We start from the raw sequence: 27950 nt of genomic DNA, 5'->3' as shown, positions 1-27950 counted from the left end.
ACAACAGCTTATCAAGCTTAAACGTGCTGCTGTTGTTCAGCCGCTGGTTTCCTCTTTCTGGTGCAAAGTGGGCCATAAACAAACAAGAGAGACGGACTCGCGACAGAAAAGCCGATCAGCTGATCATTAATCAGTTTCACATTGAAGTAGCAGCAGGAGAGGGAGGGTGAGAGAAGAGGCAGTCGCTCCATATATCGGTTGTTAAGGTAAACGTGGGAATGCTTTACAAACATTCAGAGATGAACTTACACACTTGCTTTACTTCTCTCTGGGATCACTTTCTCGGAGATGAAATGCTCAACCAGACCACCTACAGGTTGCATGCCACAGCCGCTCTATCACCTGATGCATACCGCTCCAACGTGCTAAGGTTATGAGCCAAGTTACGCCATGTCGCAAGTTTTGTGAGGTGCTTTTTTGATATTTAATGGATTGGATTACATTTTTTATTTCTCTCCGATATCCGATCCAGTAATTTAGGTCAGTATCGGACCGATACCAATACCTAATATCAGATCGGTCCATCCCTAGTGGAGACTGCACTGTACTTTGAGAAACTGTTTAAAATGGTTAACCTTTTTAAAACAAATTTTAAACATTTGGATTATTACCTTTTACAATGGTAATAAAGTCACCAAGAATCTTTGTGAAGAACCATCTGCAATTACTATGTCTAAAACACCAGCACATCAAGTGATGTTGAACTTGTTTCAGCTTAATGGTGTAATGTCACACTTTATACACTGAGTGGATGTAAGTTTTTAAAGTACCTTAGCAAATCATTCATAACTATTCATATTCTGTAATTATTCTTACAGCAGTAACGTTTAGGAAATGAGGGTTAGAAATACCCTAAGTTCAAAGAACAGAACACTTCTGAAAAGATTAACAAATAATGCTGCCCCCTGGTGGTGATAGTTTGAGTTCGCAGTTTAGAATTTTAAAACATACCTTTACATGCTTTGCTGGTGGTCCAACAAGCATGATTTACGAAAGAAAATGTCCTACAATAAAGAGTCATTTGTTCAAACATCATTGGGTTTTGTAGTAAGAATTAAAAAGGCAGACAGGCATTGAATTCAACATTTTTATTTTGCAAATCTTCTCCTTTTCCCCCCTTTACACCAATGAACCTCAAAATGAGACTTCTCCACAATCAAAAATCCAAGGCATATTTTAAAACGTGAACTGATGAGTCATGATCACATTTTAGTCTCCGCTACAATGAAAACAATGAACGGTGAGAATACACAAGAGGCTGTAGTCACTGTGACCTTTGTAATCCTGAGTGGTCACTTTGATATTGTGAATATTTATTTTTCTGCAATTCACTCACTCTAAACAAATTCCCTGATTCCTTCTTATTGTTTTTGGCAAAATACCCATTGCCATGTTCTAACAAAAAATGACAAATCAGCAAATGCACAAAAAGAAATGTGTATGGACACCGAAGATGAAGTACAAAAAACAAGGAACAGTTATTTACAAAATGTAACAAGTTAACTGAGTACATAAAGTGTAAAACTGCAAAGCCTTCATATTTATACCCTTACATTTCAACTATATTTGTTTGATGCAAAAAAAAAGTTCATAAAACCAGTCTTATGAGCTTTTGAAAAACTGTTATTGCTCCATTTCAAAAGTGCACAGCTTCCGTTTTGAAAATAAAATACAGACTTTGTTCAGGTACAGTTAATATTTTGCTGAAATGTTAGCTTTAACAGAAATTTTTCATGATGACCAAGAGCAAGTCAGTTAGAGGTAATTTAACTGCAAGTGCCAAAAAGGAAAAAGTTATGCAAATAGTAATAACAACAACAACAACAACAACGCCACAATAAATAGCAGTAATACTTGGAAAATCAAAGTGGTAGAAAACTACTATGAACTAAAGACACCAACTAGTTTAGAAAGAGTGCTACCACAATGTCAACGAAAATATAAACTTCTGTTTTTCCACCTTTTTAAGAAGTTATTCCTGAGATGTGTTCAAAAAAAATAAAAATATAGATTCTGTATAATATCACATTTTCAATCGAACATGCTACACAATTTATATGACAAAGAGCACCCTTTTCAGTAAAAAAAACAAAAAAAACAATACAACATATGGAAATACAATGGGCACAGACCTAAACTTTGAAAGATGAATGGCAGTTTTGACTGGCAGTCAGCTTTAGGTTGAGCGCCACTCCAGGTCCGGGAGTCATGATCTGACTCCACATGTAATTTAAAGAAGGAAATAGGAACTGTGTATTTGCTACTTTGACTGGTCACAAGGTCAGAGGTCAAAGATACTCACAGTGGTCAGCATTTTGTAAACATATTCACATCACCACAGAGCCCTTATCAGAACGCACAAAGAACAGGAAACCTCTCCCCTTCCAAAACAAGGTGTCACACACAGCGTAACACACAGTTTATTCTTTCCAATGATGCTTCCAAAAGTATCAATAAGTGTCATACACATTGCAACACAGTTTTTCTTGGGGCATGTTGTTGCTTGTCTGCACACTCAAATGACCCATTCACTCCAAGCACCAATAAGTATAGACTCTGTTATACTGAGTGCAGAGGGATGACGAATTTGCATCCAAAAGGTGAGTGGTAGTTGATTCCAACTTCTTGGTAAACCATCTTAGGGAGGCCAATATCACAGAGGTAGACTCTGCTGTCTTTGTCTGCTAAAGGCAGTGGAAGTCCTAAAGAGAGGGTCCACTTTGCATCCACACTCTGAGGCTGCTCACTGACTGGGGGATCAATACTTAGGACTGGAGCACGGTTCTTGTTGGCCCAGTCAGCAACAGATTGGTACCAGGACTGCTCTTTCAGCAGTGGATTCTCATGGCAGTCCAAGCAGTTGATGACGAGATCGACTGGGCTCATGGGCAAGTCTGGGACACAGCCAAAGAGGGAGAATGTTTTTTAGTTGTATTGCAAAATCATAACACAGAAAAAAAAAATATATTAGTGCATGTGATCCCATTACAAACAGTACATTGAGACACTACAGGAATTGAAAGTGCCAACACATGTGGCACTTTCAATTCCTGTAGCAAGGAGTGAAATTATCACCCCTTTCAAAAAGATGTTGGTGCATCTCACCATTTAGCTTTTAATCCAGAGGGGTATACTACAAAGCTCAACCTATATATTAAGTATTCATTGATGTATTATGTTGGTACTTATAAACACCCGATAAAAGAAAATGTAAAAAGTTAAGAGACAGGAGACACACCCTTTTACCACATTATGAGTCAAATAGTTCATCCACCAGAGGACATTCTGCAGCTTGCCTGTTGGCAACATGTTTGGATTGCTATAAACACAACAACCAGCTGATCCGAGCAGAGTTGGGCAGAGCATAAATGAGTAATCCACGATTTGTTATGACAACAAAACAAGAATATTTTTAAACTGCAGTGTCACATTGTCTTAGTAAGGACTCATAAATAACCTATACATAACAACTGTTAAGGAAATGTGTTTATTCTCTCTCTCTCTCTAAGACAACACTGATCAAAATAACAGTAAATAATTATAAACCAAGAGTGGATTATCTTGTATTAATTTAGACTAACTAAAACTTTGCAGAGATAAAACCAGTGTTTTGATTTATAAGTTTACGTCCAAGATATCAAGCACAAGAGGAGTCAGGAGTGTCTGAAATGGTGCACCTCCACTAGAGGGCAACATTTGCCTATGATAGTCAGTTCCAACTGGGCATGGTTAACACACAGTGCCCCACTTTTCTAGCAACATTGTTGAGACCTGTGTAGGCTACAGTGTGAATACAAAATACTTTAATACTAATACTGGTGGAGTTTTACCTTTGACGCTGGAGACCTGCTTTCCGCTTGTCTTGCTGAAGAGGTTGACCTCACTGGTGACCGACTCTTGCATTTTGACAAAATTAGGCAGGAACAAGATCACCTCCACTTCATGGTTGGCTAAGTGCCTACCACAGCTGATGCCTTGGGCTCCCTGAACATGGGGACCACACAGAAGGACTACGGTGGGTCTCTGGTGGACATTTTTTGGTGTGAGCCTATGAATATTTGAAAAAAGAAAGATTTCTCCATAAAAATCACAGGCAATGACAAGCCCATGAATTACTTTGCGATCAAACTGGCAATGCAAGTCTAAACCCCATCTCAAGGATTTTGTGGGAAGTCAGACACTCATTAAATTTCTGTAGAAAAGAAAAACTGAACCCCACCAAAGGTTTCTTAATTTTGATTATGGGAATTATGACAATGGTACTTGACTAAAGCATGTGAGCTATACTAAGTATTTTATTTATAATTACATTTTTAAAATATCCCAACCTTGATAAATCTTAAATAAAGTCTTCTATATTTACATGGTTTAATATTAAACTGAACAGAAGAATTGAGTGCCTGCTGGTTCTCACTGAAATAGTTGTGATTTTGCACTACAACACAAAATTAAACCTGATCTGAGTGCACTGTACTTCCAATTTAAATCTGACTCATGCAAGTATTGCAGTGCAAAGTAGATGAAAGGACTGAGGCAATAAACCAGTTTTGTTATGAGCTACTGTGTTGTGTTTCTTTGATGTTAAATAAGCCTCTGCCACACTTAAAAGTACATGTAAATAATACCGAACAGGGTTTGCTTTGGTCTTTTAGGATGTTCCTGACACTATATTTAATCTTAATGTAGAATGTAGTGTTTTCCTAAAACAATAAGCCTTGTTTTTCAGACAAGGATGTTTAACACACTGTTGTACATTCTTTTTCTTATAATACAAACCACTAACAGTAGCTAGCCATGAGACTGGGAAGTCTAAGGCGCTACTGAAGCTAGGACTGGTACTCCTTACCTGTTCGGTCCACCTAGCAATGTGAGAGCCATCTGACTGGAACAAACACCGACTGCTTCTAGCCTGCGCTCAAGAGAAAGACCCCAGCGCTCTGCAGCTGCTAGGAGTTGTTTATGAAGCTCATAGGGCACGGTGGGAACCACCAGACCTGTGTCTGCAAAAAGAAAACATGTGAGATGGAGACTGTGTTAATGTGTTTTCATTTCAGCACCAGTTTTAGTTACATTCTAGAAGCAAAACATTTAATAAAACTGAAGCCATTTAGCCATTAATCTCCGTCAAAATGGCTTTAGAAACAAAAGTAGAAGCAAAGTCAAATCTAATAATAGGACTTTGGTGATAAGGACATATTAGTCTACAGATAAACGCATTCCCAGGTTCTCCGGTGGACAGTAGTCGGGTTGCATTGAATCAGAAAGTAATTCAAATAACTGGATCGCAAAAAAAAAAAAAAAAGAAAAAGAAAAAAATAAATAACAGTAGGGCTGTTCGATATAACGATATATATCGGATAACGATATAAAGAAATCTATCGTTTCATTTTACGCTATCGTTTGTTTCGTGGTGTCGCAAACTAAGCTGTTTACGGCAATATTTCTTCATTGTATTGATGGTCACTGTAGTGGCTATATTAATTTCTTAAAGTTCTCTCTTTCTCTTATATTTAATATAACCACACTACGGACGGACGAGTGCCTGTTGTTATGCGTCGTCCTTAGCAACAACGACGGTAAAACCATCGCGTGTCCGCTTGTTTATTTTCCACATAAACCTTTCACAATAAAGCTCAAGATCCTGTTGAGACTTTTCAAAAAAAAAAAAACTGAATCACATGAAAGAGTATGCAGAGTGTTTACGGATGAGAAGCCAAAAAGAGCCGCCAGGTGCTAAAAAATAAGCCTTCGACTCAAACGTTAAAACAGGCTTTTCCCCGCAGCACCCTGTGTAATAAATACTCACAAAGAAAACGGCGGCCGTTAAAACTTATGTCTAAAAATGTATAATTTCATGCATCGTTAAAACACTCGACTTCGGGTACACGACGCCCAGCTGGAAACACGTTACGCAAGTCGAGCTGCCCGAGATTCACAGAATTTACAGAAATTGTTAAATTTTTGTGATTTATATCGTTATCAGGACGATACATGTCTTATATCGGGATATGAGCTTTTGGTCATATCGCACAGCCCTAAATAACAGTAATAATAATTTTTGCTTGACATCATGCAAACTCAAGCATTTCATGAACATTTGCGACAACAAATAAACCTGCAATAGAAACGTATCTGGGAGCATACACGAATAAAAAGTGCGGCAATATGAAGCTCATGCAGCCTTCAGCTTCTAAACAAAAAGACTGATAACACAACAGCAGCAGTGAAGATGATGCTGCCATAGTTTAATGTGGAGTCAGTCCACACACACAGACACAGAGAAGAGCATTGGGGGAGCAGTTACCGAGGTGGTGAACTTAGGTGGAAACTAGGGATGGACCGACCTGATATTACGTATCGGTATCGGTCCGATACTGAGCTAAATTACTGGATCGGATATCGGAGAGAAATAAAAAAAATGTAATCCAATCCATTAAATATCAAAAAAGCACCTCACAAAACTTGAAACATGGCATAACTCCGCTCATAACCGAAGCACGTCGGAGCAGTATGCGTCACGTGATAGAGCGGCTGTGGCGTGTGAGACCTCTCTGCGGTCTGGTAAAGCATTTGGAGCCTTGCTACAAAACCGGCATTTCATTTCATTTCAAAGTTATCCCAGAGAGAAGTAAAGCAAGCAAGTGTGTAAATTCATCTCTGAATGTTAGTAAAGCATTCCCACGTTAAGCTTAACAACCGATATATGGAGCTTAATAGTTCTACTAAGTACTCTTTAAAATACCAGAATAGGGAGGATGGAGGATTTAAGTTTATTAGATTGATCAGTATTGCTGAACTATGAAATATTTTGGGTGCAGTGTATTTTTTGCATAAAGGTATAACAGAATAGCTTTAGTGTTTTTTTGTTGTTGTTTTTTTAAACTTGAGTATGAACTTATACAAAATGCAGCAAGATATTAAAAAAAACTGTTTTATTGATTTAAAAAAAAAATACACTATATCGGATTCATCGGAGTCAGTATCGACAGGTATCCAAATTTATATCGTATCGGACATAAAAAAAAGTGGTATCGTGCCATCTCTAGTGGAAACAAATCATTTTTCTAGCATGTTTTGTTTCCACTTGTTACTGTAATCACCAATAAAAATTTTACTAGGAAAAAGTGTGGTTCATCAAATGACGTGCTTAACAAGCTCTGACATGATCAAAAGTGAACTTGTAGCTGCTTCTGTCCACGGTCGTTTGCTTTACACAGCAAAAGCCGCAGACGTTAAAATATGACGATGAACTGTTATGAACTTCGTCTGACACCATGTTTAAAATAGGCAGATTGCTGAAGGCTGATGATAGCCATCCCACGTTCTATCGTTGTGATACCTGCAAAAAGGAGAGGTGAGTCTAAAGTCGAGCATGGGGTATAGTAAAACATGTTTATTTTGAAGGTTTAGGTAAAATAATTTTTCAGATTTAGTTAATTTTAAAAAATAATATATAAATAAAACTGTATTATACATTTAAAAATATACACAAGGAAGCTTTCTTGCAGGGCAGCACAAGAAAGACATACATGCTTTTAACTGACATTACTTTACGTGAGATTTTTTTTATTTTTGGATTTCATTTTAATATGCCATGCATTTTTGAGAAATCTATGCAGTTAAACTATTAAAACATGAATTTTTAAAATAGAAATTAATGAGACTTATTTTGAAAGTCCTGTGTTTTTTGTTTTTAATATTTATTATTGCTCATTAGTAAGACTCTTAATTAATAAGAGACTAATGACTCTTCTTGTCATTGTTTGTTCTAGTATAAAGTGACCACAGTTTTTTGTCCTTGTCACATGATCTGTAAATAGTATCTCTGTATGTTTTTACTAGCTTGTGTTTAACACCAACCTGCCAGAGGGTCTGGAGATGGAAATTAGCCCAAGGCTGTAATCTGGCATATTTACATTTGTTAAAATGGTCATTAATATGTATTGCCCCTCTTTCTAAATAAAATAAATAAATACATAAAGACAAAAGAATTTCTTACCTAATTGCTTGATTAATCGGTTGAATAATCAATGACATACTGGATTAGGGCTAGGGCTGCAGCTAACTGTGAGTAAACTATTGGGGAAAAGCTGTTCTTCCTCTATCTGACCTGATCTTGCTCCCATCACAAGATTCTCCATTTCCCTTCCTGTTTGTCACTGCTGTCTGAGCAAACAAAGGAAAGATTGGCAGCCTTTAGAAAAGATGGCAAACATGAGGCAGTCAGAGTGATAACGCCTATTCCCCACAGGGCCTGAACTCACACGCACCATCACATGGTTTCTGACCAATTCCCAGCTCTTAGCTGCGGGACAGGACTGCACTGCACTGGACCCCCCACACTGGATGCTTCTCAGTCAAAACATGCAGCGGGTTCGCGTGACAAAAAAAGGGGGGCAAACATCACACAAATATGAACACCTGCACCTGGCTGTATCCCAACATCTTGTGGTGAGAAACTGGGGAGGGCTAAAGTAAGATGGATAGTGAGTCCATTCATCTTCTTAAAAACACACCATTACCCATGACCAGATGAACCATCAGACAAAGTATTTAACCCAAAAACATAATACATGCACTATACACTTTTAGGTAAGATTTGCCACCTTTTGACTTCAGGAACCTTTAAGAACTGTGTGAAGCACTCTCCAAATCGTTTTGGAGGCTTCAGCTACTGGACTGGTCTGTCTAACCTAATGACTCTTACTTTGGACTTCTTAAAAAATTCTGTTTTTAATTAGCTAACTATAGGAGCCAAAAACAATCATTTTAAGAGCACCGTTAAGAAAAAAGTAAATCATTGTTACAAACTCTTAATGCACATTTAATTAATTACGACAAAAGTAGCTTTTGGTTCACAAGTCAACTTTTCATAAGAAGTCCTATTTCAAGAAAAATTCTTAAATTCCTTTGTTTTTTTTAAATTGCATCCTTCATACCATGTAACCAAACACAATTGTTCTTGTGTATTTCCTTGAATTACTGTAATGTATATCTCCAGTTTGTTTTTCTTTTTTTAAAAATCACTGTACAAACTAAATTGTGTGGAAAGCTTTATAGAGGGTGTGCTAATCCCTAGCTATCCATTGCCTGTGGCACATTATAAGGGTAATAAGAGTCAAGCTGGGGGAACTGTGCGGCTCAGGGTCCCTTTGATAAATAAAGCTACTGGGAGGCAGTTAAGTCCTTAATGGCCTCTTACACATCTCCAGCCTGGCAGCTGAGAAGTTGGTGGCCTCACTGGTGTGCACAGAACTTACACTGACACAAAGAGACGCAAGTGCGTGCACACACACACACACACACACACACACACACAAACACAGACCCCACATCACACTCATATACACCCACGACTTTGCACCCAGACATGCAACACTCTCAATGACACACACATTCTACACACGCACACCCTCATACACAAGATAATTGCATATAAACACAGAGTCTCATGCCGTGCCTGAACGAAATTCTTGCTTATCTTTAGGTCGGCCCTGTTCCCCTCCCACTATTCTTTATTGATACCACACAAAGACTGCTAATATGTTTCAGTGGGCAACAAAAATCTAGAGCATGCCAATCCTCCTGTGAGCGATAAGCACAGGAAAGTCAACTGGTTCTTGTCATGCAAGTGCTGCCTTGAGTGCCAAGCTCAGAGGAAGTGGGTGTTGCATTAGTATGCACTAATTGCTTTTAAACCAACCCATCAGGTGCGCTTCGTAACTCTACTGCTTAAGTTTCTGCAACCAAAACGCCCCACCTTTCTCTCGCTCTCACATATGCATACAATTCACACACACTCTCAGTGCAGTATTAAAAACAGACTAGCTAAACTGGGTAGCTGTGAGTATACAGCAGCGCTAAAATAAACTGAGCTGGAAGTTATCCTTCAAGCGTGACAAGGAAACTGGCAAGACTGAAAGCAATACGCGCTGGTTGGATACGAGCCATGTGTGACTAAGGCTTGCACTGGGGTAGGGAGGGAAAGCAGCCCATTTCATTCACTTCTGTTCCACTTTAAGAGTTGCAGAGGTAGCAAGAAGAAAATAAAACTAACATTAAAATTTGAAATATTACCTTTTAGTAATTTAGTGGTTCAAACAGCTTAATATTGGAGCGCCACAGAGGTTTTTGAGTCTCAGTCTTCCTTATTGTTTTTACCTTTTCTAGGCACTATTAGTGCACATAATAACAATGTTAATATATGTGCAAGTAACTCCTATGAGCTCAAGCTCATGCTATACATTGCTCTAAACAACCAGGTCAGAGTTGTTAAAAATGGGTTGTAACGATTCAAAATATGCTTCTATCTATGCCAACAAAGTGATGCAGCACAAATAGTTAAAGTAAAAGAAGCTCATATTTAAATCATTGCAACATGTTTTCTAATTTGGCTTGCCTGACCTGAAGTTTCACTACAGTAGGGAAGAGAACAGCACAACTAAACTACAGAGGCTGCAACCTTCACAACAATGACTTATAGAAACAGAATCTTAAATCCCCATGTCCGCTTGTTATGTCAACCTAACCAACAGCTGGGCACTTTGTTTTACTTTCTGTGTTCTAGCACTGTGGTTTTATCTGTTTACTGGCAAAGTTTCCAGGTCAAGAGCACTGCGGTTTTTTCCTGCTTCAGAGGTGCTGTTTATGTAAGGCTGTACGGCGGCATACTAATTACAGTGTGCAGAGGACGGGGATTATGATGACAGGCCTGGGAAGCAAATCTGTCTGCACGGTAAGAAAGGAGGCTCTGCTTGGAAGCTATCTGCAGAATGGTTGGCAGCTGCTTATACTGAGCTCTCCTGAGTCACCACATAAAACTGTCGATCTGGGATAAAAACACCAATGTCACACACACCCGTCACCCTTGTACTAATATCTAGTCTTGCTCATCTTCAGAAATTTACATAGAACCATGCATCCTGAGGAAACAATTTAAATTTGAATCATTTGGTGTCAACATTATGTGACAATGCAGGGTTCAACACCTGATATTATCCAACGGTCAGCAAAATATGCAAATTACATTTGACCACAGAGACAACTAAGAAGCATACTTTGACCAAGAAAAATGTTTAAAAAAAAAGCACCTCATTTTAGGGTCTGCCTGTGGCAGGACTAATTTATTCTACAGTTAATTCCGTATCAGACCACATCAGTAAAGTTTAAAAACAGGCCACTCTTTGTGCTACAGCCATTACTGCTCACCTGACAACAATCACATCTTTGACTTCAGGGCCTGTTAGCCATTACCTATCTTGTGTCTGTATTAACCAATTACATAATATTCCTAGATTGAGCCAGTTTGAGAAAGGAGAGGGCCATCATTTCTATAGGCTTATGCCACAAGAGGTTGCAGAAGTTGCATCAAATGGCAAACAGTTTATAAAAAATAAAAAAAATAAAAAGGGGGGGGAAATGGCCTGTATCTGTGTTGAATAAAAGAGACACTATTAAAAGCTCATTTAATATCAATTGTAATAGAGACTATGTCACCATTTGACAAAAGCCATAACCCTTTCCCCAACTGTGCTTGTCAAAACAGTGCTGTTATATAACCAGAGTGTACACCTAGCCAAGGTTGAAACAGTGGGAGAAAAAACTACTCTGTCCAAAACAAACGAAACTAAAGACACACTTAAAAATGTCCTGTATATTTAATGTTCACCATCTTACGTAAACTTAAATAAGGATACTTCCCACGATGCACAAAGTATTAATGAAGGTGAGTCAAACTGTGTGGTAGCAAGATTAATTTTGTTCTTTTATCAAATATAGAAAACCAGTCAGAAAAGGCCTTGCATTTACATACTTCATTCTTATCCACTATTTATTTCTGTGAGGCGTGATCACAGAAAGAGATAAAATAAACAATAGAAAAAAAAAAATTTGCCTGTTACTCATTCAACATGACATCCGAGTGAAGCTGATATTTTTCAGATGTTACCTCAAAGTCCTTTTATGACCAATTAGAGAGCAAAATCACAACTCTTTAAAAGTGACCTGAATTTTGCGTGGAGTATTGCTAGTTATTATAGCTGGGTATCCAGCTAAAAAGAAACAGATTTCTACAGTTTTCAGGTGTAGTCCACAGTTACATAATTGTGTAAAGAAAGGATCTTTTTTGTTTTATTCTTTTTTAAATATTCACAGCGTAGTCTAGCATGGATCACTCAGAGTTTAACTACTGTTTGAATGTCCTGAAGCGTCTGGCCAACTGATCTGAACTATGATGTCTTGCAGGGCAGAGTACAACTGACTCACCGTTGGCTCCACTTGCAGCTTTGGCTTCTCTGCAACTTTGTCCACTTTTAATTAAAATGAAGTTAAATATTTTGAAACACTGGACCACAAATGGTCATACACAAATGTGTCCTTGCCACAAAAAATTTGTGTGCGCATCTTCTTCTTACCCGTACAGTATTCCTTGCCCCCATGCTGGGGCACAGTTATCTGTCTGTATGTGACCGGTTTCACCTCCAGAATATTCTCATCATGGCGATAGGACTGGGTCTTCTGCTCAGCCTGTGTATTGTGATGTTGTAACTTGTTGCTGTTGCTACTGGCCCCATCAATCTGGGAAAAAACAGCAGCCTTGTCGAACAGAGCCAGGTTTCCCTCAAAATCAAAGTCAGTGTCCAGATTCTCATCAGTCCCATCACCAAAGCATTCATCATTCTTTGATCTCTGCCCTCCAGCCCCTCCATTCCTCACATTGCTTCTCCTGGGTGTGGACTGTGTCGTCCCTCTGCTGTTTGATGAACCTGGAGACAATGGAAAACACAAACTGAGGATTGCTCACATAAAACAGGATTTGGTGTTGGACAATGCTGGCAAAGATTTAATCAGAACATTATCAGGGGTAGGTGCACAAATGGGACCTCACGATCCCTGAGGAAAAGAGTATATGTGCCATTGCAAACGATTCAAAACTTGTTATGGATTTAATTACCCAAGCATGCAAACATTTGAAAAAAGAAAGATTACACTCAATCATCAGAGGTGGTCTGTATGAAGTTAATAGTATATCATGTTAGCATTTTGAGCAGATCCTTTACTCTTACTCAAGGAGGAAAAACAATAGTTACACCACTACATTTAAATAAATTAAATAAAGTAGCAATGCTTGTCTTTTTCCATACATTTATATACTAGCCATTAAGATGTTCATAGTTTGCTGATGCTAGGCCTGCTGGCATAGTAATATTCCACTACAGCCACACGCCCTCATTACTCTGTTCATAGCTGAATAATGGTTAAGGTGAAAACAGGAGGATCAGATGATACAAAGCAAAGTGTGCCGACTCCTTACGTTCTGTCTTATTGTAAAGAGGCAAAAAATATAATACAGTCTGTTACAGAGTTTGTAAAAATAAAACTTATCCTAGACTTTTAGTTGGAGTAGAGCAGGGGTTCACATTGATGTGAACCTGGGGCACTTGTACTGGAAGGTCATTACCTTACAAAGTGCTCTGAGATTACTTATGTTTTCAACTGGTAACAATAAAAAACTGAACTGAAATGAAAATGTTGACCGTCTCTACTGTATTTGGCAGTAATGTGGTCCTGGCATGTGTCACATGTTAGATCCAGTTGTGAATTTTCAAGACAAGCTGACAAAAGGAGTGTGTTCATTTAGGTTCATTTTTGTAAGCTAAGCCTGAGCATGTGTCAAATGATGCCAGTCTTTTACACACATAAAATGACACAGCAATGTGTTTAGTTTTGGTTTTTTTATTAAAAAAAAAAAAAAAAAAAAAAAAAAGTTGGTCACCATCTCTTAGCTTTGTTGAAACCCCCCCACCAAAAAAAGACAAACAAAAAAAACAAAAAACACCTAGTGTACCTCAAATTGAACAAAATATTACAATAAAAATCTGGGAATTATAGTGTAATTAATCTCTACTATGGTGTCATTTAGAATCTAAAGAACAAATTAATCATATAGAACTTCCCGTCTGAATCCCCAGGATTAAACCCCATCAGCTGCAGGTTCGGAGCGGGGAGCCAAAGGCTCTGCTCTAAGCTGGCACACGCCTTTTTTTCCTTGAAACACAGATTATTTTAAATATATATATTTAATCTGTCAGACCCCATTTATATCCTAATCATCTCTAAATGAAGCTAGGAGCTGTCATACTATATTGAAAGCCATTGTGTTATAAACCGTGTAATCCATACACAAGTTCCTGCACTCAGCAGTTTCAAATTCGGACTGGGAGGTTGCAGCCCTTTTATCTTGGATAGCTGTTACTGCAGACTCTTATCGTCTCACGGATAGTTACGATAGCTCAATGAGAACAAAACACTGCTAACACTTAAAAGGTCCAATGGCTGAATGAGCGGTGCTTGATAAAGTTTATGTACATGTAAGCACAAAAAAAAAAAAAAAAAAAAAAAAAAAAAAAAAAAAAATATGCTAAAAAAAAAAAAAAAAAAAAAAAAAAGCAAAGCAAACTGGAAAAACCTGGCCTTCAACCCCAACCATCTAGAGCTCTCTCACGCTAACAAGGAGACACAGAAACACACTCACACGCTACTGTCAGTGTGACAGCTAAGGTACTCTGGCTTCTCTCACGCTATATGCTGGAAAGCATATTGTCATCGTACACTTTGCTTGACACAAATTTGCCAGCAAAACTAATTTGACACCGCTGTAGCTCTATTCAGCAGTGAATTGGTGCCCAAACATGCAATTACGTTTTACATCACAATTTTTTGTTTTTTTAAAGAAACTCATTCATATATATATATATAATATATATATACATAAAACTATATAATATATATATATATATATATATGTATATATATATATATATATTTTTATATATATATATATATGTATATATAAAAAAAATATATATTTTATAAAAATAAAAGCTAGCGTCTTATTAGAGCAAGCCAACAATGTCATTATTTACAAGGAAGTGTTTTGTCATGCTATGAATCAAAAATCTGAATGAACTTGGCAAAGCTCCAAGTTAAACAGGCTAATGAATAACAAGTAGACAGACAGTGAACCTTACTGATTTGAGTTTAGACAAACTTCCCACAACAGCTACAACTACAGAGGCCTGGAATGTTCTTAACTGAAATGTGAGTTTAGGTAAGAACACAGTGTTCAAACTGTGAAAGCGTTTCATAAAACAATATATTTTATTATTTTTAGAGATCTTTGTGGTTTTCATTAAATTGGTCCTTGCACTACTCAATATCTGGTTTCATCAGTTATCATCAGTGATTAGAAGAAAAAAAAAAAAAAAAACCCCAAACAATCTCTACGACGTAAATGTGACTAAAATAAATAAATAAAACAAAAAAAGTAAAAAACAAAACAACCACATTAAACAGACACCAGTAAATACATTTGAAAATGCAAAGCTTAGAAGTGCCATGAAAAGTTGTTGGTGAGGAGCAAAATCAAAATCAATCAAAAATGGAAGAGCTGCTGATGATTGTGGTGAAGCACATGCACACTGATAATCAAAAGGCAAAGTCAAATAAAATGACCTACTTACATACTTACAATAGACTCTCGAAGTCTATTATAACGGCAGCATTTTCCGATTAAAGGAAGTGTGTGAGGTTACTTAAAGAACAAGGATGTTCGTGATGGCATGGAAAACACAATAGGAAGGCAACAATGGTGGTACGCAGGGCAGTACAAGTGTTTGATTAGATTTGCAACTAAAAATAAATGGTTGCAGATTTTAATATGCATTAAGGAGCACGTAGGCATTTGAGTCTCACACAGTGGGCAGCAAAGAGGCAGTAAAAACATTTTGTATTTGGCTTTTGGATGGTTTTGGATTTATTTATTTATTATTTATTTTTTAACTATGATTTCACTCATATAAGCAGCTCCTCCAAAAGACAAGTTGAATGAGCTCTGTTTGGGGTTAATGAAATCAACTGTTCTTCTATACCCCTATGTATCCTCCTCTATATTCCCTTTGTGCTCTCCGAGAGATCATTAACAGACATTAAAAAATAAAAATAAAAAAAATTCCTAGAATCTGTGATCTTATGTGTGCAACAGCCCACCCTGCCTTCCCGTCTTTGTGACTGGGGGCTTTTTGGGAGCATGGCATTGCGTGTGAAAGGACCAGCCCAGCCCAAGCCACTCAGCACGTTGGCCCTGTGCAATTTGGGCATTAGCTCCCTGGCCTCCAGCCTGAAAGCAAGAGATTAAAATAAAAACTCAAAGGTAAACATTGCTTCCACAATTGATATCGCTTTGGCTTTCCAAGCACACTGGGACAACATGGCTTCCTGTCGGGGAGGGGGTGTCGGTTTCCTGTGCTGGCCAGAAGCAAGTCAGGGAAATGAGATGGGGGGGGGAAGAGTGAGAGAGAGAGCAGGGCACTAAGCACAAAAGCCTGGCTTTGCATAACCTTCTCTTTAGGAGCAGACACCAAGAGGGAGGGGTAATGTTTATTGATTTTAGTCACACACGTATTGTAAAGAGGAACTTTGGTACAAGTGTTTAGCACGCTATGGGAATCATAGTGGGGAGTTTTAGCGAGGCACTGTTTGGTCCCAGGCTCAGGTTTCTGAAGAGAAGGCAGCAACACGCACACAGGAACTGACAATGGATTAGCAATTTATGACTTATGACTTGAATCTATGACTTATTCATTTAATGAAACATGGAAAAGACCAGTTTTCTATTGTTCACGTTTCTATTTCGATGTTCAGGACGTAGTGTTTAATCACACTGGAGAACACTGGCAATTTTTTTTGACCCCTGACTCTTCCATTGTTTGGTGATCCTGAGTGTAAAACTGAACAGACTTTAAATGACTCCAGCAGAGGCCACAGAGCTGTCCAAGCAGATTTCCTCCTTATTTGCTGCTGACTAGAGGAAATACTGTTTTAACTTTTATCTAATCAGGAAGGTTGAGTAACACATTCTGATTTTTACAGCAATGTGCACAACTTGGGACAGGAAAATCTAAATATGTGCTTCAGTGTCAACATGCATCAGAGTTTGCATGTATAAAAAAGGTTACGACTGACAATAATAATACCCCAAGATCTTGGTTTTATATTTAAAATGTCGAAAAAAAACCCCTCTAAAATACAAAACAGAACTTTATCATTAAAGTTACAATAACAGCAACAAATTAATCAGTTAGTTCTGAAACTAACATCTGCCAAAGAGATGCATTGATCACAAACTGACCATCATACCAAATGAGATACCTGTATATTCCTCTATAGCAAAATCTACTGTGCAAAATAAACAAACAATTTAACAATATGCAACATAAAGATGGTAGAATCCATCTTTAATATTCTGGTATTTTAAGCAACCACCTCATGCTCATGATGCTTAATCGACATTTTACATCAGATTAAAACTTTGGGTGTAAAATTCAGATAATTATTTATTAAAAGCTAGACATTTTAAATGAGAATAAGAAAGAAAAGTATGTCTTTGTGCCCCCTTTTTCCTATTAATGCCCTATCGCCCCCCTGGCTAAACTTTGCTAGATCCGCCCCTGCACAGTTACCACCTGTCAGCTAAGTAGAAAAAGATCCTGGTGTAGAAAGTAATATTAAATAAATTCTAACAACAGATTATCAAGCTTAAACGTGCTGCTGTTGTTCAGCCGCTGGTTTCCTCTTTCTGGCGCAAAGTGGGCGATAAACAAGAGAGACGGACTCGCAACAGAAAAGCCGATCAGCTGATCATTAATCAGTTTAACATTGAAGTAGCAGCAGGAGAGGGAGGGTGAGAGAAGAGGCAGTCGCTCCATATATCGGTTGTTAAGGTAAACGCAGGGATGCTTTACTAACATTCAGAGATGAACTTACACACTTGCTTTACTTCTCTCTGGGATAACTTTCTCGGAGATGAAATGCCGGTTTGGTAGCGAGGCTACAAATACTCAACCAGACCGCTGACAGGTCTTGCACGCCACAGCCGCTCTATCACCTGATGCATACTGCTCCGATGTGCTACGGTTATGAGCAAAGTTACGCCATGTCGCAAGTTTTGTGAGGTGCTTTTTTGATATTTAATGGATCGGATTACATTTTTTATTTCTCTCCGATATCCGATCCATTAATTTAGGTCAGTATCAGACCGATACGTAATATCGGGAACCCTCATGTTAACTTTTATCGAGTGGAAAAAAGTTAGCGTTCATCCTCCAGCTTCACTGTTTAAGTTATGCTAACATAACTGTGTCGCTAGCGATCACGTAGCACATCATTATATACCAGCTGGTCCAACTTCAGGCACCATACAAAAGGTAACTGCTGTTTAGTTTTCTGTCTTCGTTTATGTTGGAAGTGATAGCAGAGCTGCACATTTTAATTTTTTCAGCAATCTTTCAGTCAGAACATGTTATATCATGTTTAGGTAGAAACTAGCAAAGCTAACTTCCTTTTAACTTCTAACTGTTAAATTTAACAAATTCTGTTTTAATGGATGCCGTGAGGTATAGGGACTTGTAAGATGTTGCTTTAGTTATGGTGACTGAAATGATAGTATTTTATTAGTTTGTTACTTAAGACTAATAAGCAGGTATCAGCATCTGTATATTGCACCTGTAGAGTTGTTAGGGCTTGCCAGTGTTAGCTGGAAACTAATATGGTTCCTTCTTGCTCAAAAACAAAAAATATCAAGAATAGCCATTAAATTAAGTGGATGGGTGAGTAATATCACAGTGGTTATGTTAATCTTTTGCATGCAGTCTAAGGGCACATATCAACCCACAGCACAGCACACTGAAAACATGAGAGTTTCTTTGCTCAGCACAACAGTCACTCCCTACCTGTCCAACTCTCGAGCTTACCCGAAACAAAGCTCAAGTTCACGCATCACCATTTTGACAATGTGAAATCCAGGAGATTGTCCTTGATGTGTATAGAGTGTGCATTCCAAGCGTGACAGTTTGGCTGGGAGTGGTGTAACGCTGCACTACTTCAAACAAACCAACTAATTTCAAGTCTTTTTTCAAATCAGTCAAGGCACCTTGCAATTGCATCTCATAATAGCTGTATGCTTTTTTACAAAAATTCAATTATCATCCATTCACTTCCACTTATCCTTTTACAGGGTCGCGACGGGGCTGGAGCTTATCCCAGCTGTCTTAGGGTGAGAGGTCACCAGTCTGTCGCAGAACTAACATATAGACACAGACAACCATTCGCACTCACATTCACATCTATTTGCAATTTTAGAGTATCCAATTAACCTATCCCCACCAACTGCATGTCTTTGGACTGTGGGAGGAAGCTGGAGTATCCAGAGAGAACCTACGCAAACACCTGGAGAACATGCAAATTCCACACAGAAAGACCCCGGCCTGATGGTGGAATTGAACTCAGGACCTTCAACAGTGCTAATCACCATGCTGCCATTCACTTCCACTTATCCTTATATTACTCAGTTCAAAATTCTGACGCGTCCTCCTTTACATTGAGCTGATAATACACTGGGTGATTTTTTTCAGTCGCGTTTGAGCTCCTACTCAAACTGTACAACTGAATTGCAGGGGTTAGAAGTTCGTAGCTCACGATATATGTTCTCACACTATATGGCCCGATCCGAGGGGCGACCAGGATTTCAAACAGGTTTGATTTTCTTGTGACCACACGATTGCTGACTGGGAGCTGGCTGTGAGGTGCTAATTGCTTCTTGTTATCTCTTGTATGCTAAGGCGAAAATCGGGCCGATCCCCAAAAGGGTCGCACGAGTGAAAAATCGTCTTAAAATGTGCGCAAAAATAAATAAATAAATAAAAAATAAAAAATAAAATCGCACAGTGTATGCCCAGCTTTACATTACATCCAGCAATTTTATGCTAGTTTCTTGTTTCTATCAGATAAACATTTCCAAATCACTGGAAATCTGTGATTGATTGTTTGGTGAAAGCAAAGTGTGTATATCAAACTAGAGTTAGGTCAGGGTGGCATACAAAACTAGTCGTGATAACCAAAATCTTTGAGCTCCCTTCCAGTATCAAAGACAAATTGATACTAGAATACTTTTTAGTTTCAAAAATTGATTTTTTGAAACTAAAAAGATGAATAAATAAAAGAGATAAATAGCAGTACAAGTAAAAACACAATACAAGTTAAAAACAGTAAGAATTTAAAAACTAAAAGCCATAGTATCAGGCTATTAATCATTTTATAGTTTAGATTTTATGTAACCAAAAATGATTTCCACTTCCTCTTTGTTATTTGGTGAAGAACATTTCGATTGTACAAACACAAACTCTGATGTTGAGTGACACTGCACTTTTGCCCATCTTCAGTGAGGCAACTTTCAGGCAATTAAAAGTGGGATTGGGAAATATGTGAAATTGCTGATTGTCAACAATTTCACATATTGCCCAATCCTATATTGTCAGTGAACAATATCAATTTCATTTTCTACTTAACAGAAGAGAACTCTATGGTCATTGCTGTGGTAAATTCCTGTTACGTATTTCATCTCTCAACATTATGGCTGCACTCTGCAACAATAGCCCTCTGTGATTTGACAACTAGGAAACAAAGCTTCACAGTAAGCAATAAGCTGAAGTCTTAAAAACACAGGGATTTCCCCATTTTATAAAGATGTCAAACTGTCTCATTGTTCTGGAACAACTGTAAAATAATATGTCACTATTCTCGTATGATAATGCCTAACCACATGCTTTCCAAGCTGTGTTCAGTTGCTGTAGTTTGATTAGCACATCCTTTGTTGAGTCTAAAGGTCACTCTGTTATCTGTCATATCAGTGGTCAAGATGTTATATGAACGGATGCTTACAAGTACAGCATTTGTCTCATGTCATAGCAAAAAGGTTTCTGACATGTTTAAAAACATAAATTTGGCATTTTCATTGGTACAAAACAGATTTTTTTTCTTCCCTACAAGTCCAAAAAAAACAATACTTAAAAATGAAAAAAATGAATTTAGTAATTTTCACCATACATTTGAATTTTGTTATTACTTTCCAAACATTAGACTTTGCATCAAATAATAGGACAGGGATAGCTCAGTAGGTAGAGTGGTGGCCCCATGATCGGAAGGTCGGTGGTTCGACTCCACTGAACGGCTACCCTGAGGTACCCCTGAGCAAGGTACCGTCCCTACACACTGCTCCCCGGGCGCTGCATGGCTGCCCACTGCTTCACTGGGTGAATGGGTTAAATCCAGAGGAACTATTTCCCTACGGGGACTAACATGCACACTTTACTTTACTTTTATATAATTAGAGAAGTAGAACATAGAACAAATTATTAAAGTGCTGCATTTTTGCCAAAGTCTAAGTTTGTGTGCACCTGCTTGAGTCTTACCCAAGAAGGGTATGGAAGGGAAAAAAAACAAAACAAAACACTAGCTTATTTTTGTTAACATGAACAGACAAGTGACTATAACGTACTGCCCTTTAGTGTTAAAGTGCTTTATTCCTATATTAACTACCAATTAAATAAACATTAATTTTATGATGAAATGTCAATTCTTTCAGGTCATGACCTACCTTTTCGGGGGTTGCTGCTCAAACCAGAGCTGTTGCTTATTGCAAGAGAGTGATTTGTTTTGTTAGTCTGGCCATGGCGTCCTGTTGATATGTAGCTGGGTTCTGTTGCAGTGTCTTTCCCAGCACTGGTCTTGTTGACTTTGTTCTGGATATCCAGAAACTTCAAGTCCTTGATATCCATAGCACTAAAAGGGACAAAAAAACAAAACAAAAACAAAACTAACATTACTTGGAATCCAAATGGTACTACGTTAATAATGAAATATCCATTCGTTACATTGCTGGGAAATAATTTTCAATCCAAAACCAGAAAAAGTGATATTAACGGAGTTCTTGACTGGTTCTAAATTTTTAAATTAATATATTTTGCCTAATTTTAAAGCTACTCATTCAACAAGCACTTACAGTCAATTCGTTTGTCATTCATAGAAAAATATGGAGTTTGGGATGACTATGTTTAAAATTTTCAATGAATACATGGTGATGCCAAACCTAATAAAAACTAAGTAATACTGGTACAGTTATGGAAAAAAATAAGTATATACCATTATTGATTTCATGACATTTGGATAAACAAAGACTTGATTTTCTCTCATACTGGGCATATTATTACATCTTTTTGACTTTAGAAGCCACTATAAAACTCATTATCACAATACTGCTTGTTGAAACTGATGCTGTCAAACAATTTATGTCCACTGTTACGGTGGAAAAAAAGAACGCATTTCTGATTCGTCTAACCAGAAGTCATAACAGGCCTTCACCTCTGGGTTTACTGGCAAGCAGTAGCTTGTGCTGATGTTTTCTGTGGTGAGCATGGATTCCTTGAATTTGAAAATTTTTCAGTCAACTCAAACTTCAGTTCACTGCAAAGAGTTCAATAATCATTCTTTACTTTTAATTGCTAAAACATGATCAAAGTTCAACATAACATGGGGATCTGTTGAATTATTAAGCAAGGTAGTACACTTGTTTAGTTTTGTATTAATTTCCAGATGCTTTTTATTTCAGCAAAATAAAAATGTGACATGTCAGTAGCACGCACTGAGGATTTTATACAAACACACACACTTTTTTCAAAGTTGTACTCATGCACTAAAGGGGAAGCTGAAGGGTCTTTAAACACACACACACACACACACACACACGCACACACACCAAGGAGAATTACAAAACCTGGTCAAAGTTCTGAGCTCCCTGGTGTATTCTATGCATTACCTGAATGTGACCTCAGGAACAGGACACTTGACTCCATTGTGATAAGGATGTTTCAGGGAGATTGTTTGGCTGACTCGATCAACAGATGAAACCTCACCCTGATAAACTCCCAACGTTGCTCCACAGTCTATGGACACAACACTACCCACCCAGTCTGTGGCCATTCTCTTTACAATGATCCTGTTTTAAAAACAAAAACGGAAAAAGGGCTTTAGTGAGATAAGTGTTAGATAAATGTTTAACAGGCTAATTCAGTGTAACGAGTACATACGGTTTGCAGACTAATTTATTAAAAGTTGGCTAACTTGGGCCATTGTAGGCATGACCAGCAATTAGCCATCTGGCGTACAACTTGTTTTTTCGACCAGAGACCTTATAAGAAAAAGACTTTACACTAAGAGTCCTGAACGCTGAGTATAAACTTTGCGTTAGTAAAAGCGGCCGTGGAAGCTAAAAATCACAAGATAAAACTAGATTTTAATTAGCTTAACTAACCAGCACCTGTGTGGTTGTGGTGGGCGTATTACAAATCAGACGTTTCACAAGTAGGTGTAAATATTAGCAACCTACCGTTTTAGCAGGAAAGCCTTCGTTTGTCATGTTGTAATACTTAGTTATTTATTTAAAAATGACCAAAGCTGCTGCTGACATTCTTGCGAGGACAATATTTAAACAAAATTACGCAAATCTCAACATTTCGCCGTATACCAAGGAAGCTATGATAGCTAGCTCGGTAGCTAACATTAGCTTGTCTTCTGTCCCCTCTTTTTTCTTTCTTTGTTTTAATAAAAGCAGATTGCAGCAATTTTGAATTTGGTTTCTGTCGCCGTTGAGCTAAGAGCCTAAATCTACTGAATCTACAGTGGGTAGATTTACCTTAGCGAAAAGCTGTGGTGAAATGTCAAAGCAAGACAGAGCCCAGGCTGTTTTTTGTTTTTTTTTGTGAGCGCTGTGTTCCGGGATACTACGTCACTTCCTTTATGTCCCACGTTGCTTTGTTTGTGTCTGTCTCCACTCATGTGACGATCAATACTCACACATAATCTCACTATGTACACGATTCTTCTACAAAACTAATTATATTGTGATTATTTATGTGTTATTTGTTTCTTTATTCATTTATTGGCGGTCTTTTTTTCCCCAAGTCAAGATGAACGAGAACAACTAATTAAAATACATTTTTATTTGTGTATCAAGGTTTCATGCCCTTACATTTTGTACATTACCAACTGAAATATAAAAGTGTATTACATATATTCCAAAATCAATTGATCGCAATGCTGTCTTGATAAGTCATATAATTGCACAGCAAATATAAATGTTATGATCTTAAAAACAAAATAAACAAACAAACAAAAACAACATTATGAAATACAAAAGTCTTGGTGTTCACTCAAAATCACATTTTGGGATACAGATATAGCTTCAGTGTGTCTTACATCCACAGCATAATGGAATGCAAATAATTAGCTTACATGTGTAAATGTTATCACAAGGTAAAATATGTTCACTTCAGAGTCCCGTAGAAAAGGTTTGGTTGCAGCATACTAAACTATCCACCCAATAAGACATATGCTTTGTCCCAAAGTTCAGTTGTTTTGTTTTCATTTCTGAATGGGAGCAGTTTATATTGCTGCTAACAACACAGCAAGAGAAACAAACTAACTCCTTAAACTTCACTGAGAAGCAGCAGCCATTTGCAGAAGTATCTCTTAGCGAACCAAAAACAGAACAAGAGACACGGACCTAGACATCACTTATAATGTGCAATAAGCAAACTCTGCTTATTTGCTTTAATGCCATTAGCTCTATAAGCCAAATTTGACATCCATTGTCTTACATTCTAACTTTGATCCTTACAGCTTCAGCTTATATCACCTACTAAGTTACAAATTGTACATTATAAGGAACCTCACTGCTCATTCTTAACTCGCATTGTGGCTCTCAGATGGTAGCGTTTGTGCTTCATTGTTAGACCATACTCTGGGGTCAGGTCTAGCTGGTCTCCAGGTAAAGCTTGAAAGTTTAGTTTTTGAATGAGGATAGCCAAGAAGAGGAAGACTTCATTTCGTGCAATGACCTCGCCAATGCAGCGTCGCTTTCCCAAGCCAAAAGTCATCACCTTCTCTCCTTCTACCTTGTTGACCTCAGTGCCATCAGCATTCAGGAAACGTTCTGGCTTGAAGGAAAATGGATCTTCCCACAGCTCCCTGAAAGGTTCAGAAAAAAGAGGAATAAAAAATATTGCGCTAACAGGCTTGAAAGCTTACAAATCTCTAGGCAGATTTGGGGAAGGAAATAAAGACTACTATTGTCTTTCTTTACAACTATCCATAAAATGGCCTGGTGAAAGACATGTTACTGTATTTCTCCAGTACAGGGTAGCTTTGAATACGAGTCAGTTTGCATCATTCGTTTTGGCAAAGTAAAAATGTAGTAAAGGAAACCTACGGGTCATGGTTGATCTGCCACTGATTGATGAAGACACAGGTGTCTTTGGGGATGAAGTAGCCATTCAGTGATGTATCTTTTGTGGTGCTAAAAAACAACAAAGTGTTAATTCATTGCAAAATGACAGGTTTTCACGTTTATTTTTATGACTGTAAAAGCCTTGTTTTGTGTCCATCTTTTTGGTCTTCTGTGATACTTAGCAGGTCATTTAACACCTATATCCTTTTAGTTTCTTATTACAAAATGAATGAATCTCACCAGTGCGGGATTGTGAAGGGCAGGTATGAAGAATGGCGAAAGAGTTCCAGGATGTAGGCTTCAAGAAGGGGCAAGTTGTTCCGATCAGAAAAAACAGGCATACGATCGAGACCTACTTTTTCCTCTGAAAATGAAAAGAGATGATAAAATATTAGCGTACGAGAAGATGAGGATTGACATTGTACCTTCTGACTCTGTCAGTGATTACCGAATTACAGTTAATCATTCTGCTTTGAGAGCAACAAGATGCGATGCACTTTCTTATCATTTAGTTGTTCTTTTATCAAAAATCTATCATGTAAGAGAAATACAATATGTCCCCAAAAAAATTATACGTACTAATTTCTTCAAAAAGCCTGTTCTGGATCTCAGGGTAAGCCACAAAGTACATCAGTGACCATGACAGAGCAGTGGAGATGGTGTCAAAACCTAGGAGAGACACAAAAGTTCTGTCAGAATATTTTTTTCTCCGAAGTTATGTTCCTTTATGATTATATCATTTAACACAAAGAAAATAATTCTCCTACCAGCTCCAAATAGATCATTGACGATTCCAACAATCTTCTCATCTGACATCTGGACATTTGCATTCTCGTCCAGCTTTCTGTCCTCGCAGTGATCTATGAGGGAGTCTGTGATGTCACGGATGTTGTCCTAAAAGTGGATTTAAGGACCATCTAAATTAATGTCTGTAATTTCTGCAAAGTACAATGAGCTAAATAATATTGTATAGTGTGAGGCGTACCTTGTCAAAGGTGGCATAGTGCTCGGTGACAAGCTTTTGAACGAACTTGCTGAAGCGAGCATTGAGGCTCACAAATTTTTTCATTTTTGTGCTGGGCAGGTACTGAAGAAGGGGGATGAAGTCCGCTGGGTTGCCACTGCCCACAACCTTGACAAAATCATCACTGAGGTTCACTAAGCTAAGCAGCTCATCGTCATGGTGGTCATAGCGCCGGCCAAAGCACATGCCACAGATGACATTGGCAACAGAGACGACGACGTAGCGGAAGGGGTCAAAGCTGCCTTTGGTCTTCATGACAGTGTTGAGCTCTTTGATCAGATACTCAGTCTCTTTGCTGATATGTTCCTCCAGGGCACATGAGTACCCTGGGGTTGTGCTATCTAAGTTGGAAAAAGAACGCAGGGCACTGTAGGCCAGCTTTCTGCGGGCACGCCAAATGCCAGCTTGGTCTGTACTGAAAGACAGACTCTTGCCATCATTGATGTAGCGAAAGCTGTACAGGTCAGGTCTGCCTGCAAACTCGTCCCCTTGTTTGATGAGAGCCTGTCGAACTGTTTCATTACCACTTAAAACGACCACGGGACGCATGCCAATCTGGATCTGGAAGACGTCACCGTAGCGTTTGCTCATAGAAGTGAGACTCAGGTAGGGTCTATTTCCCAGCTCTAACACATTCCCAATGATAGGGAAGGGTTTTGGGCCAGGGAGTTGCTGAAGCCCCTCGGGAATCTTGTTTTGTGCATTCTTAATAATCAGGTAGACCAGACACGCTGTTGTCACAGCCACCAAAACATGTGACACTGACAGTGCTCCAATGAATGGCAGTATCATTAGTGCCATGATGACGTTTTTCTGGCTTCAACCTGTAAATTAAATTGCAGGTGCATTAGAGCAGTGTAGACAATGGAAGAGAGAGAAATAAGTGTTACGCAACATGTAGAAAACATTCACTATAAAGTTTGAAGTAACTGAGAACTGACGTGTATTTGCATGTATCTATTTGGCTTTTTATTTTTAAAAGCACACCAGCACTTATTACAGGTAGTCTATGCAAAGTAGTGGCCTATGTGTATAGGTATAAATTAATTACTACAGTCTATGATTCAGGTGAAAATACTAAGTAATGCATCAAAGTTATTCTAGCAGAAATAATCTCCATTTTGCACTTCTCTTTTCTTCCAGCTAATAAGTCAGTCAGCCTATAAATCAGTCTGCTGCATTCTTGCCATTTTGTATATGCATGTTTTAAGCTTACCTTTGATGAACTGATGCAGGAGAAACGGCACTCTGATTCCTGGAGTAGTTTTTCCAAAGTGCATGTAAAATGTTTGGAAGAGTTGTTGTGAGGTCACACTCTTGATGTCCCTAAAATCGGCAATGGACTCCTGCTTTATACTGTGCTCGACAGCTTGATTGGCTACTGTTTGTGACGTACCCTGCCCCCTCTCCCTCCCTTTTTTGTCATGAATGAACTTAGTACAGAAAAAACGGTGCGTGCCTGCCTGCCTGCGCGCGCGCGCGCGTGTTCTGGAAAAAAAAATACATAAGAAATGCAAAGAGGAGTCATCATGTCTTTATCATTTATATGAGTTTATATTTTTTGTTTAGGGCCACATATGGCATAATCATTTTTTTTATAACTTCCACAACTGTAGGACGGTTTTTAATCTGTGATTACTTTGCCTTGTGCCAACTTTCTTCGGACTGATTTAGCTTGTTTTTCGAGTGTCACAGTCTGAGCGGTAAAAAAAATACTGTTCTTATTCTCATTGCCAATGATTGCAGGCT

At 38.2% G+C, this 27950-nt stretch overlaps 2 protein-coding genes across 3 annotated transcripts; both read right to left on the bottom strand.

Moving 5' to 3' along the window:
* Positions 1-1957: 1957 nt before the first annotated feature.
* Positions 1958-23853, bottom strand: LOC102308208 (enhancer of mRNA-decapping protein 3). Of its 2 annotated transcripts, none has more exons than XM_005913022.3 (7): positions 23585-23853; positions 22709-22888; positions 21491-21675; positions 12414-12764; positions 4847-5000; positions 3831-4048; positions 1958-2894 (listed from the first exon to the last, which is right to left on the bottom strand). In XM_005913022.3, exons 1-7 carry the CDS (start codon positions 23725-23727, stop codon positions 2560-2562), a joined length of 1566 nt encoding a protein of 521 aa, XP_005913084.2. In that variant the 5' UTR covers positions 23728-23853; the 3' UTR covers positions 1958-2559. The 2 variants fall into 2 exon arrangements, with proteins under 2 accessions (XP_005913084.2, XP_042074147.1); XM_042218213.1 differs by lacking the exon at positions 23585-23853 and adding an exon at positions 23279-23578.
* Positions 23854-23873: 20 nt separating this feature from the next.
* On the bottom strand, positions 23874-27548 carry LOC102307896 (cytochrome P450 1A1). Its single transcript, XM_005913021.2, has 7 exons — positions 27418-27548; positions 26163-27025; positions 25945-26071; positions 25757-25846; positions 25418-25541; positions 25160-25246; positions 23874-24918 (listed from the first exon to the last, which is right to left on the bottom strand). Exons 2-7 carry the CDS (start codon positions 27000-27002, stop codon positions 24621-24623), a joined length of 1566 nt encoding a protein of 521 aa, XP_005913083.1. The 5' UTR covers positions 27003-27025; positions 27418-27548; the 3' UTR covers positions 23874-24620.
* Positions 27549-27950: the final 402 nt, after the last annotated feature.

Source organism: Haplochromis burtoni, unplaced genomic scaffold (genome assembly GCF_018398535.1).
Source record: "Haplochromis burtoni strain Fernald_Lab_line unplaced genomic scaffold, NCSU_Asbu1 Contig_2, whole genome shotgun sequence".
In the NCBI taxonomy this organism is placed as follows: domain Eukaryota; kingdom Metazoa; phylum Chordata; class Actinopteri; order Cichliformes; family Cichlidae; genus Haplochromis; species Haplochromis burtoni.
This window is presented reverse-complemented; position numbering and strand designations above follow the sequence as displayed.

What these genes read in the sequence shown, in the direction of transcription:
- LOC102308208 (XM_005913022.3), bottom strand. Translation starts at nt 23,727, where the DNA reads ATGAGTGGAGACAGACACAAACAAAGCAACGTGGGACATAAAGGAAGT. An exon ending in GGGCAAGGAATACTGTACGG is followed by an intron (nt 5,001 to 12,413) that starts GTAAGAAGAAGA and finishes TTCTTTTTGCAG; the next exon opens with ACACAGGTCTGGTGGTTCCC. An exon ending in GCAGGTCTCCAGCGTCAAAG is followed by an intron (nt 2,895 to 3,830) that starts GTAAAACTCCAC and finishes GCTGTGTCCCAG; the next exon opens with ACTTGCCCATGAGCCCAGTC.
- LOC102307896 (XM_005913021.2), bottom strand. Translation starts at nt 27,002, where the DNA reads ATGGCACTAATGATACTGCCATTCATTGGAGCACTGTCAGTGTCACAT. An exon ending in CAATGATCTATTTGGAGCTG is followed by an intron (nt 25,847 to 25,944) that starts GTAGGAGAATTA and finishes TGTCTCTCCTAG; the next exon opens with GTTTTGACACCATCTCCACT. An exon ending in CAGGCTTTTTGAAGAAATTA is followed by an intron (nt 25,542 to 25,756) that starts GTACGTATAATT and finishes TTTCATTTTCAG; the next exon opens with AGGAAAAAGTAGGTCTCGAT.